General features: G+C 45.9%; 1 protein-coding gene across 4 annotated transcripts in view; it reads right to left on the bottom strand.

The window, feature by feature from the left end:
* Positions 1 to 11,862, bottom strand: part of CD226 (CD226 molecule) — a 78,993-nt gene extending 67,131 nt beyond the window's left edge. For 2 of the 4 annotated variants that reach the window (XM_032872251.1, XM_032872254.1), the window contains exon 1: positions 11,843 to 11,862. In XM_032872251.1, coding sequence (XP_032728142.1) covers positions 11,843 to 11,855 — 13 coding nt within the window. In that variant the 5' untranslated portion in view covers positions 11,856 to 11,862. Of the gene's footprint in view, positions 1 to 4,926; positions 5,013 to 5,300; positions 5,336 to 11,842 lie in introns of those variants that run through there. The other 2 variants (XM_032872252.1, XM_032872253.1) reach the window with 2 other exon arrangements.
* Between the last annotated feature and the right edge of the window lie 1,261 nt (positions 11,863 to 13,123).

The following is a 13,123-nucleotide window of genomic DNA, read 5'->3' as shown; positions in this document are numbered from 1 at the left end:
CATTGTGGATGATTTCTTTAAACTTTTTATTTTGAAATAGTTACAGAGTCATAGTAATTTGCAAAGATAGTACAGAGAGCACCCCCTCACCCACTTTCCCCTAATAGTTACATCTTACATAATTATAGTACAATATCAAACGTGATTGATTTTTCTTTCTTTCTTTTTTTTTTTTTTTAGGTTCATCATTGTTCCCTTCCCTCATGTTAAATAACAGTTCAGTTTCTTAAGAACTTGTTAGGAACATATTACCATGTTAATATAAAAACACATTATTTCCTCTATGGAATTATGTGAATGCATTTGGCCCGTGATGACAGGGTCAAAATAAAAAGTAGGTAAAAATTGAAAGGAGGAACATGAATCCCTAAAGACAATGTTGCCTAAGGCCAACTCTGAACCTGGTTTCAATCTCAAAGTTTACCAGTAGGTGTCTGCTGTTCAACCTCAGTATAACCTGGAACTTTTTCAGGAAGCAAGAGATCAGCAGTATAAAATTAGAATGTATACATATGGTACTGTATAGACCACCTTATGTTTATACACATTCGGTTTTCCAAAAGCTTTCACATCTACGGTATTTGTACCGGTAACAGCTGTATGATAGAGTCAGATGAGGTATCTCTGTTTTGCAAGTAATTCAAAAAAACAGTCTGTCCAAAAATTTACTGACTGTGACAGGTACCCTGCCGAAGTCCTGGAGGTGCAAGTATGAGGAAGACTTGGTCTCTGTCCTCAAGGCATGCAGTAGTATATTGGATCAGACAGATCACAGAGGCAATTTATTATAATAAAACCTGATAATTCTATAGAAGTCAAGTTTGAGCAAGTATTGGCACAGCCCAGAGAGGGGAAAATTCATTCTAATTGCAAAAGGTTTCATAGAAAAAATGCACCAGATCCTGGGTGTTCCAACCTAACTAAGACTTTCCAAGTAGAGGAGGAAGGGAAGGAGATAAAGGCATGACAACAGAGGAAATTTTAGGGGAATGGTGTCACTATGGTCTACGGGTTGGGAAAGAGACAACCACGGTGTTGGGTCCAGATTGAAAGTATCTTGAATGACAGCAATAGAGAAGTTCAAACCTGGCCTTCAGGAACCACAGCATCCTGCTTACATCGGTAACCACAGCACCAAACACAGTCCCTGGGACACATCTATGGCATATTAAACACAACTCTGACAGCAACACAGAGCCACTAAAAATCTTACGGAGGCAGTGATGAGGACAGTTTTGTGTTTTTGAAAGAGAACCTGGATGCCTGTGGAGAATGGACTAAGGTGGTAAGGGCTATGGGGATTTACATCTGAGTCGGAAAAATTAACTCCACACATCAAATCTTAACGACAGGACTTCCTCTTGATAGGTACCAACAAAAAAATAAAACTATAGAACAAGAATTACACCCAGTCCCAAGAATTCCTGAATCCCTCAAGAAAGTGTCCTCCTAAGTGGCCCTCCTTGCACCGTGCCCTGCTTTAGACCCGTGTCACTTCTCACACACACACACACACACACACACACACACTGTACCTGGAGTGATCTTGTGACAGACACAGTATGACCTATTTCAAAATACTTAATATATTTTGCCATTAATAAAGTAAAAAAAAAAAAACCCTAAGAGCTGGAGAAAATATCTGCAAATCATACATCTAATAAAGGTCTAGAATCCAGAATATATTAAAAGAAAACCTCTTACAACTCAACAATGAAAAAGGCAAACAACCCAATTTAAAAATGGACTAAAAAAATAAAAAGTAAAAAAAAAATTAAAAATGGGTAAAAAAACTGAATAGACATTTCTCTAAAAAAGATATACCAACAACCAACAAGTACATGAGAAGTTGCTCAACATCACTAGTCATTAGAAAAAAATGCAAATTCAAACCACAAAGAGATATCACTTCATGCTCCCTAGGATGGTTATAATGAAAAGGCAAGTAACAGGGCTGACAAGGACATAGTGAAGTTGAAATCCTTGTACACTGCTGGTGGGGATGTAAAATGGTGCAGCTACTGTGGAAAACAGTTTGGTTGTTCCTCAAAAAGTAAAACAGCATAACCATATGACCCAGCAATTCCAGTCGTAGGTTTATACCCCAAAGAACTGAAAACAGATACTCAAACAAATACTTGCACACCAGTGTTCATAGCAACTGTCTTCACAAGAGTCAGAGGGTGGAAACGACCCAAACGTCCATCAACAGAAGAAAGGATAAAGAAATTGTGGTATATCCACACGATGGCGTATTATGCAGTTACAAAAAGGAATGAAATACTGATTCAGGCTACAACATGAATGAGCTTTGAAAACATGCTAAGTGGCAAAGGGTCACATATTGTAAGCTTCCATGTATGTGAAACACCCAGAATAGGTAAATCTGTGGATCTGATCAGTTGTCAGGGGCTTAAGGGAGAGGAAACCAGGAGCGACTGCTTAAGTCATAGAGTTTTGCTTTGGGACGATGAAAATGTCTTGGAACTTGATAGAGATGGTACTTGCAGGACGCGAATGTGTGAAATGTCAGTTGCACACTTTAATTTTAGGTTGCGTGAGTTTCACCGCTCGTGAATGGCATTAGGCCAGATTCACCTCAGGTCTCTCCAACGGCACAAGCCACCGCATGCTGCTGTTGGCCTTGCGTTGACTGACATCACGTGGTCCCTCAGCCAGTCTGGTCTGCAAACGCACATGGAGCCCCACCGTGCGAGCTGCGAGCGGAGTCCGGTCACACGCCTGCGCCACAGCTCCTCACCCGCTAGAAACGGATGATGCAGAACAGAGTCCGGGCTGTCAGATGAATGATTCACGGCGTAAAGAATCTCTAAGTGCTCATGGAACACACGCCAAGACACTGCATGCGTTTATATTAACGTCTGTGTGTTTATTGATGCATATATATATGGCGTGTGTGTGGTCAGGGCTGGGCAGGTTGGCAGAGGTGCAGGTAGAGCGGCAAGAGGAACGGGGGACACAGCAGGTCTCTGCTGCGGCACGCCGGCGCCGACACTGCGAGAATGAGACGCAACACAGAATCTTCCAGTCAGAGGCTCCCAAAGCCCTCGGCGAGCTTCCCCCCAGGGCAAAGAATCAGGGCTGCGGGACGTTATGAGAAAAGGGGAATGGGGCGCCTGGGTGGCTCAGTGGGTTAAGCCTCTGCCTTCGGCTCAGGTCATGATCCCAGGGTCCTGGGATCGAGTCCCGCATCGGGCTCTCTGCTCAGCGGGGAGCCTGCTTCCCTCTCTCTCTCTGCCTGCCTCTCTGCCTACTTGTGATCTCTCTCTGTCAAATAAATAAATAAAATCTTGAAAAGAAAAGAAAAGAAAGACAAGGGGAATGAACTGATAATAGTGGGCAGTGACCCTACATTCCCAAGGCATCCAAAGCCAAGTCCGTGGAAAGACGAAGACAGCACTTGCGCTATCGGTGACTCGATTCTGCCTTGACTAAAATACCGGCCCCGGAGGCTACAGATCCAAATGGAAGAAGCAGAAGGACGTGCAGCCCGAGATCAAGTTCAGCTGTTACAGCTTTGCTGAGGACAAGCCCTATTCATCAGCATCTAACCAAAGACAAATAGAGACGCCCTTGAGCTATTCCTGTTGCGGAGGGAGCCATTTTTTGCATGATTTATGAAGGAATTTTGGCTTGAGGTTTTTTTCTAATAGAGCTGTCTGCATAAAAGAGCTTCATCCTCAAGGAAGTCATTAATCAAAATATTACTGGGCTCCTCCCCTATCGAACAGGTCTCAGCGAACCAGGCAAGCATGCAATTCATTGCACGGGTTTGCCTCGCACCGCACGCTGCTGGGCGACCTGGGCTGGATGACAGCCTTCGGACACGCGGTCTCCTTCTCTTGGGCCATCCACGCACACAGACGCTTCCCTCCCCTCAGCTTCATTGTTTCTGCGATCTGTAACACGTTCTGCTTTCCCAGATGTCTGCTTTTTCTGGCCGTTGGGAGGATTCTTGTCTCTGCGCAGTCACCCCAGTAGGCAACCGTCCCGCGTATGCAGAGAAGCCGCTCCTACCTGCTCGCCTCCCACTCCTGCTGAGACAGCGGCTGACCCGCGAGGGCTGCAAAACAGTCCAGCCTGTGCTAGACTCTGAGAAGAAGAGACCGTGGCTGGGAAGACTGGGGGCTTTCCTCCTTTTTTTTTTTTTTCCCCCAGATGTGAGAGTTTGTATGCCTTTGGCTGGGATGTCCTCGTGGTGAGGCTCCTCCTTCCAGCAAGACTTCGACAGGAGGGTTTTAGTCTAGGTTTCTGCTCCCTGCCTCAAAGCATCGCCTCAGGAGAACGTTACGAAGGAAGGACACACGATTTCCCTCAGACATCCAGGCCCTTAGAACTGGGGCAAGTCACAGAGCTGCCCCTGGGGTTAGATCACCTTGGAGGGACCGTCCATGAAGGCCCAGCTTCCATTCAAAGCAGACACCTCAGCTGGGCTGCCGCAGAGCTCCTCCAGGACCGGGTTCCGGAAACCGTGGCTCACGGGCCGAATCCAGCCCCGGCCGGACCCTTCACAAATAGTCCGCTCGGCCTGGGCCATGCTTACTTGGTTCTACATTGTCTGTCCATGGCTATTTTTGTGTTCTGATGAGTGGCTGCGAAGAGACCACATGGCCTACAGAGCCGAAAATAGTAACTGTGTGATGCGTGACAGAGAAAGGTCAGCAAGCCCTGCACAGGGTAATAAATACTCAGCTAGCAAACATTTGTTATTTAAGGTCCTCCTTGCTCGGTCTTGCTTGAAGGAAGGAAGGTTAAGCAGTGCAGACACTAGTAAAATTAGCTCGATTTCCTTATTCTCAAGGACCAGACCATCAGACCTACTACAAATACAATTCTTCTAGAAGCACTGTGAGAGAGGACCTAAAGGACACCCTCTGGCTGAACTGTTTCCATCCACGAACTTACAGGTTCATAGGACAGACATCAGCCATCCAGCTGTCATTGGCTCTTTTCCTGCTGAATCTCCTTGACACTGTTTCATGGACAGTCTCAACTCCCCTGCACGAGATTTACGTTAAAAGTGTGAGCTCAGGGGCGCCTGGGTGGCTCAGTGGGTTGAGCCTCTGCCTTCAGCTCGGTCATGGTCTCAGGGTCCTGGGAACAAGCCCCGAGTCGGGCTCTCTGCTCAGCGGGGAGCCTGCTTCCTCCTCTCTCTCTGCCTGCTGCTTGGCCCACTTGCGATCTCTCTCTCTCCGTCCAATAAATAAATAAAATCTTAAAAAAAAAAAAAAAGGTGTGAGCTCAGCTACATCCACTTTTTTTTCCAGCAGGTTACTGACCTTGCGATGTTGCTTCTGCTCGCTGTAACTCTCCTTCGCCGCGTGTGTCTGGTTAGGGGCTTCCTGTTTGTCGTGGCCTCCTTACCTCGCCCCTCCTGTCCCTGGCAACCTCCCCGTTCTCTCTGGGTTGGCGTGGCAGGAACAGCCCAGGGCTTTTGTCCCAGGCCTGGAGCTCCTGGGCTCTTCTCTCCTCCAGAGCCCAGTGGGGGCAGAAGGAGAGCACTAATATTTCACTAAGCAGGGCTTTTTGGAGGATTAAAACCAGTCAAGGGGTGTAACTGCTTCTAGAAGCGTCTTCACCAGGCAGCTACTCAGACCCACTCCACACCCACGCGGAGTTCTGACCCTGTCGTCCCCACCCGCTAAAATTCTGCCGTTGGAAACGACCTGCTTCTCATCCTGGGCTCTAACTCTCAGCTCCCCAACTGCGCACAGAAACTTTCAGTCGGTGATTTTGCCTTTTCTTCCCCATTTGTTTTCCTGCCCAGCAACGTACTTCGTTTTGGGAAGTCTCTGACGTGCAGGCCGCTGCTTATCTCTGCCCAAATCGGAGCGTCCATCCTGCCTTCTAGATCCTCGTCGGGGTTTTGCGCCTTCACCCCCGGCTCCGCCACAGGCAGCTCCCGCTCGCCGTTTGCTAAGCGTCCTCTCTGCGAGGTTAGCGGCTTCGATGTCTTCAAACAACCGTCTCTAGGTCATTCCGGAGGACCGCGGCTGAGGTGCACTGGGGCAGGTGGCCGGGCTGCGGCTGGAAGGCGGCGTCTGCGGAGGAGAAGGCAGCTCTGCAGGCCGGCGCGCCCCGCGCATTTTCGGATGCGGCGCACGTGCGGGGCTGGCCTTCCTGCGGACCCCATGCGCGTCTGAGAGCGTGGAAGAAGAAACACAGGGGTGCCTGCTGGCTCCGTTGGTTTAATGTTCCACTCTTGATTTCCGCTCAGACTATAATCTCGGGGTCGTGAGATCAAGCCCTGCCTAGGGCGCTATGTTGTGTAGAGCCTCCTTAAGATTCTCTCTTTCTCTCTGCCCCTCTCTCCCCATTCTTACACTCTCTGGAAGGAAGAAAGGAAGGGTGGATGAAAGGAAGGAAGGAAGAAGGGAAGGAGGAAGGAGAGAGGGTAGGAGGGAGGAAGGGAGGAGGGAAGGAAGGAAGGAAGGAACGGAAAGAGAAAAGTAGACGCTGTCTTTCATCGCACAAATAATTCTTGAGCCCTTACTGTGGGGCAGAGGAAGTCCTCTAAAAGAGCTGTCTGACTCATGTCACTGTCATCGCTATATCAGCATCCTCAGAAGAATACCCAAACTTCTTACTGACTTACAAGGCTGGACAAGATCGATCTCTACCATTTTTCCAGCCTAATGTCTTACACTTCGCCCTCCCGCGTTCTCTACCCCAGAACCACCTGAGGGGGCAGAGGCTCTGCACACAGGGTTCCTTTGCATTGACTTCTCTTATCTCCTCCCATAGGGAGGCCTCAGCTCAGACATCCCTTATTGGGTACCCTCCCTGAGCCCCCCACGCCTGGGGTAGATGTTCCTCTGAGCTTCTTCAGGACCCCAGATGAAGATGGCTTCTGACTGAAGCACTCCTTTGTAACTGCCCATTTACCCGCTGCGTCTCCTCTGCGAGCCTAATGAAGCCCTTCAAGCTGAAGATGAGTCTTGTGGGCTGCTTCCACAGAGCCTTGCAAGGCACCCGGCATGCGGTGGGCGTCTGTTAGATCATTATTTGTTGAAAGCAGGCGAGGGGATGGCTTCTACTATGAGGGTTCATCGTATGTGGCTTATATGCTCATCAAAACCCAAAGACCATCCTGTTTCCAATGTGTGGTTTTTTTCTTCTGCCTCAGTTTTCTATTTCTCCAATGAATAGGGCAAAAAAAAAAAAAAAAAATAGCCTCGATCCAAAAGGCACATAAATTTTGGCAGGACAAACTCGAAGATAAACGTTCCTGATTGGGGCCAGCTCTTTCTCAAAATGATTCAGTGGGCCCTGGACTGAACCTCAAACACTGGCTGAAACAGTCGCTGTCTACACAAGTGGTTTGCATCACACCGAATGCAAAGCCTATTTCAACAGTAGATGCCACTTCCATCTATGGGGTCCAGGCTTAAAAACTGATCTTGCTTTCTCCCTGACTTACAAATCCAGATTTATATAGGCGAGGTCCTTTCCCTAAATTTCTCTTTTATAGTCACTTCCTAATTCACCATCCACATGCAAAATAACACACACACATCATCCCCATCGCCATCATTACCATCATCCTCGTTATCTCCCATATCCCGTTAGAAAGTTACTGCTATTATTAAGAAAGTAAGAGGGGAGACAGCTTTTTTTTTGGTTTCTTTGTAAGGACTTTCACTTTGGGTTTTTTTATTCTCCCTGGAGTTCTTGAAATCTTGCAAAATAAAGTTCCTAAAAACTAGCTTTGTATCTGTTCCTGAGGGATACAGGATCCCACTGTCTTGGCGCCAGGAAGGCAACATAAAGCTAATTTTTTAGGGGAGATGTTCAAAGGTCACATGGTCAACAACGAATTCCCCGAACAAACAATAAAAACATCCTGAGACAAATGAAACCGCATTACACGTCCAGAGAACGGCCGTCCTGTGTTCCAACCAGGAGAACAAATGGAGGTAACCACGAGGAAAGTCAGTGGCGCAGAATGAAGATTATCTACCACTCCTAGAGATGAACAAAATTCCTCCCTCCCATGTTTTGTTTTGTTTTTTTTAGTGACCCTTATTAAGGGCCTTTTGAAGGGTTTAAAAGTAAAAATACGCTTTAACATTACCATGTGTTGACAGAAATAGGAAACGCAGCTAAAATCACGACATCACTGGACGGAGTGTTACATTCGCTACCTCCTGCCTCTCTGGGGTCACCAGGGCACCAGCTCTGTATTCTAACACATGGAAAAGCAAGCATTTATCCTTCCTTCCCTGTACAAACTGCATTTCAGGGTGACCTAAGTTTCCTTTTATAGAAAAATTCAGCTACTAAGTGGAAAAACAATGATAGATACTATTTTTCATTGCCTTCTTGTTACTCCTATTAAAATAATAGAAGGAGACCATTGTTACTAGATACTAAAGCCATTAAGTGGAAAGTTAATGGGAACTTTATAATGAGATACACTGCTGACTGACAGTACATGAGCCCTCTGATCAACCCTAACCTCACACTAAAATGGTACAACCAGATAGCAGGGGACCGAGTGACACAGCGGGAAGAAAACAGCACCACCCAGGAAGATCTCTTACCAGAGTAACGGAACCTAAATGCAGCCCAGGCTCTAGAAGCAGCTAGTAGTGTCTAGGAGATACAGAGGAGAGAGCAAGGAGTTAAGAGCTGCATGAGGAAGCAAGAAATACTACAGAACAAATGTCTTGGGCAATTATAGTATAATTACACAAGAAAATATAACCAGTCCAGGAAATGCCAAAAGGCACTTGACAACTTTCAATATCCTTTCCTGTAAGAACTCAGAGTAATTTTGGAATTTAACTAGAATAATAAAGAAAACTGGTTGGAAACTAATAGCAGACTTGATGGTAGAACCTTAGAAGAATCTCAGTTAAATTCCTAAGACAAGAACGGCCACTATCACTTCCAATATTTAATATTGCCCTGGAAGTTTTAACTGATTCAATAGGGAAAAAAAGAATAAGAACTGGAAATATTGAAGAATTATTTTGACTTTATTATTACTTGTAGATGATCAACCTAGAGAACACAAAAGAATCGAATAAGAAAGAACTGATAAAACAAAGTGTCTAAAAAATAGTTTTATAAGACTCAACAGCTTTATTTTGTCATATCCAAATTAGAAGCAAAAAAGTACACGTGTGTGTGTGTGTGTGTCCACACATATGTATGAATATATATGAATGTATCTCAAGAATCGGTAGCAAGTATACAAAATCTACATAGTATATCAAAGGGAGTAACATTAAGTCTAAAATAAGAGTTAGTGAAAGAAGTAATTAGATCTCTAGCAGAAGCTCCTCTTGTCCAAGAAGCCAGAGTAAGCCTCATTCAGGGAGAACATTGAGAATGTTGTCGAGCCAAGGAAGAGGCCCGCACAGCCTTACAGAAGAAAGGAGCCGAGCTCTCCTGGATACTTCAAATAATTATGGAACATTAAATACTCTCTTCATTAAAACAGATTTGTCTCACGTGAAGGTTTGACTTTCTTTTCAACACTAACTTGCAGTGTCACCCAGTGCTCTAGTTCATGAGCACTAGGTAGATAGTTCACGTATGTGTAAAATGTTTCCTCATACTTAATTAAAGTTGCATTAAATAAAGTGTAATTAGGTCACATGGAAAAAGACTTTTCAGTAGTGACTAGAGAGTGAATAGTTGTTCTGTAAGTCAGGCTGTCAACTTTTTATTTTTTCTTTAAGAAACTGAGATTAATTAATTACAGATTTGCCGCATATGATAATGGTGCCACTTCAGTTCAACAGGGAAAAAATGGCTTGTCTTCCACGTGGTACCAGAGAAGCTGACTTACCAGCGGGAAAGGCTGAAGTCCGCTCCATGGGGTCACTGGCCATTCCCTGGGCAGCACAAGCTCTACACACCTGCGGTACCGTCCTTGCAGCCGCATCCAGGTGGAGGACCTAGGCTCTGCTGAGTACATCTATATCCTAAGAATTCACCGCCGTAGCCTGGGAGCACAGCAGGGGGGCAGCGGGGATACAGGGCCCGTTCTGGCCAGGGGCCGGGGGTACGGATTTGCGGTACCCGAGCTCTGCCAGCAGCGGTGGACTTGGCGTCCTGGTATGCCCAGCAGCAGACAACGGTGCCTGGGCCCAAGCAAGGCCGCAGAGACGTGCTCACCAGGCCCAGTGGGCAGCCGGCCAAGGGGCACAGGACAAGCTTCCGTCACCCATTCATTCTGTGACCTGCGGCAAGTCCTGTGTCCTTCTGATAAGTTGCTTCCTTCCCAACTTAGAGAGAAGCAGTTTGGCAAGTTACAACTAAGAACTCTGATAAGTAACATTCACCTGTTGCAGCAGAATGCACTGCAAATGCATTAACAGCTTGAATAAGAAAAATATTCAAAAAATTGGAGAATATGCTTGATGAGCCTGAAGACAGAGATGCATTTTTTACTTTGATATTACATACATATATATAAAATATATTAAGACACATATATATTAAGGTATATTTATCTTATACCAAAGTCAGGGAAAACGTGATAGTTTTTTCTACACAAAACTTAAAACTGGGGGCACCTGGGTGACGCAGTCAGTAAAGTGTCCAGCTCTTGGTTTCAGCTCAGGTCATGGTTTGGTCATGGTCTCGTGGTCGTGAGATTGAGCCCTGTATCAGGCTCCACACTCAGTGGGAATTCTGCTTAAGATTCTCTCTCTCCCTTTCCCTCTGCACACCCACACCCCCTCTCTAAAATAAATGAACAAATCTTAAAGGAAAAACTTTAAAACTATGGCATGGCAAACATTGTACACTAACAAAGCAAGAAGGCCTGACAATCAGGAGAGAGATATATGAAAGGTATGAGACGCAGTGTAACATTTTCTAAGCATAAAGTGCTTAAACATCAGTGACCAAAAACATCTCACAAATACCCCAACAGAAAAACAGGCAATGAATATCAAACATCAGTTCACATAAGAACAAATACAAACAGAAAAATGTGAAAAGGTATTTAATCTCGCTATGAAAAATGAAATTTAAAATAATGGCATATTAATTTTGCACATCGAATATGTAAACATAGAAATGAAGAGAATGATAGCGACTGTTGTAACAAGAGTGGGCGGATGGGAGCGCCTGGGTGTCTCAGTGGGTTAAAGCCTCTGTTTTCAGATCAGGTCACGATCCCAAGGTCCTCGGTTCGAGCCCCGCATTGGGCTCTTTGCTCAGTGGGGAGCCTGCTTCCCTCTCTCTCTCTCTCTCTGCCTGCCTCTCTGTCTACTTGTGATCTCTATCTGTCAAATAAATAAATAAATAATCTAAAAAAAAAAAAAAAAAAGAATGGGCAGAAACATGGATAGCCAAACCCTGCTGTGGACAGGTCAAGGGGTAAGCATTTTCTATATGCAAGAGTTAAGCAATGCATATGAAAAATGTGACTTGTTATATCCTCTGACCCAGCCAGGCTGCCTTAAGATATGTATCCTAAAAAGAAATAAATTTAGCCAAGTTAGCAAAGATCTGGTTTTTTTGTTTGTTTGCCTATTTAAAGTAGGTTCCATGCCCAGCATGGAGCCTGACGCAGGGCTTGAACTCATGACCCTAAGATCAAGACCTGCGCTGAGATCAAGAGTTGGACACTTAGCCAACACAGCCACGCAGGTGCCCCACAAAGATCTGGTGTTTAAATGTGTAGGGATACTCTGCTGCTCTTCGGTGGTTATGCAGGTCTATGTTCAGACGTGTAAAATAACCTGGAACACTCTAAGTGAAGAACTTTTTCCAACATACACACGCCCAGGACAAGAAGACAATGAGAGCCGTTTCTGCAAAGCAGCAGCTGGAGAAGAGCCCACACCCGGCTTCTCACCTGGTTTCCGCATGGGCAGGGGCTCAGCAGACTGTACTCAGGACTCCTGTGGCCACCGTCCTCGACCTTCCTGCTCCGTTGATACCCTTCCCTCTCCTGGTGGTCTCAAGGTTTCGAGGAAATAAATATTGAAACATTGTCAGGACTCCTGACCTCAAGCATCAGACCTCGGGAAAAACTAAGTTCCAAGAGACGCAGGAAGCAGCAGACGACCACACTCCATGGACGGACTGGGGCTTGGACACATGTACTATCTCTTCCCCCAGCCATCCGGACAGAGCTCATGCCTTTCTCCTCCACATCCCATTACTTTGTGCTACTACTTGATAACATTCCCTCTGCACCACGGATAGCGCGAGAGCGTGAGAGCGACTCTTGTAAAGAAAAGAGTATGGGCTTTGCAGAGGACTTGGGGTCAAATCCCCTTCCATCTTGGGCTCGCTGTGGGGCCTCCGGTCACAAGCTCTTTGGTGACGACACAGACGGCCAACTGTGGTGGAGCATCCGGACGGGCCAACCCCAACCTCGTGTGACACGGCCAAGTGCACCCCACCCTCGGCGGGCCCTAGCCAGGCCCCCTCAAGACACAAAGTGCTGAAAGGCTGATTCGGACTCTCATACTGTCAATACCATTGCATCCCAAGGAACTGAAAGAATTTTTACTTTCTGAAATGGCACAAAACATAGATGTGCTTCAATTAAAATAGACACTTGCTAGGTATTTTTTATGGCAAATTTCTAAACGTTTCTCATTGTCGTATGGTTGTTCTCCTGCTTTGCTGCTGGCCTGAGGAAAGTTTTGTCTGTACTTGGGTAATGAAGTTCGTATTTTAGCTGTCTGGTTAACATTTACAGCACGGTCACTGTCCCCATAGTCTGTCACCATAGCAAGGTGCTGGGTAAGGGAAGGTCTCCTGCCTCGGCTGAACAATGCACTGCACTTCCTGGAACTTGAATGAGAAATAAATGTAGTCTAACGTGAATAGGGTTGCATGTCTCAGGCTCCCTGGGATGGCCCCAACGTACACCTGCTTGAACTGTGTATTTATCAATAGCACCCCCTCCCATTTCACTCTGGAGTGTGTTGGTTTGGATGATTAACTCTGTTATTAACTCTGTTATTAATTCTCTGTTATTGCAACCACATTTTCCCTTCTCCCATTCTTTAAGTTATGCTCGTCGATTTCTCAAAGGACATTTTCCATTCTTCCCTCTTGCATTGTTTCTCTCTGTTTTGCATGCCAGCATGCCTTTCTCTCCCTTAATTTCCTCTGAGGAGCC

This window comes from Lontra canadensis, unplaced genomic scaffold, assembly GCF_010015895.1.
Source record: "Lontra canadensis isolate GAN:19392208 unplaced genomic scaffold, GSC_riverotter_1.0 scaffold44, whole genome shotgun sequence".
Taxonomy (NCBI): domain Eukaryota; kingdom Metazoa; phylum Chordata; class Mammalia; order Carnivora; family Mustelidae; genus Lontra; species Lontra canadensis.
This window is presented reverse-complemented; position numbering and strand designations above follow the sequence as displayed.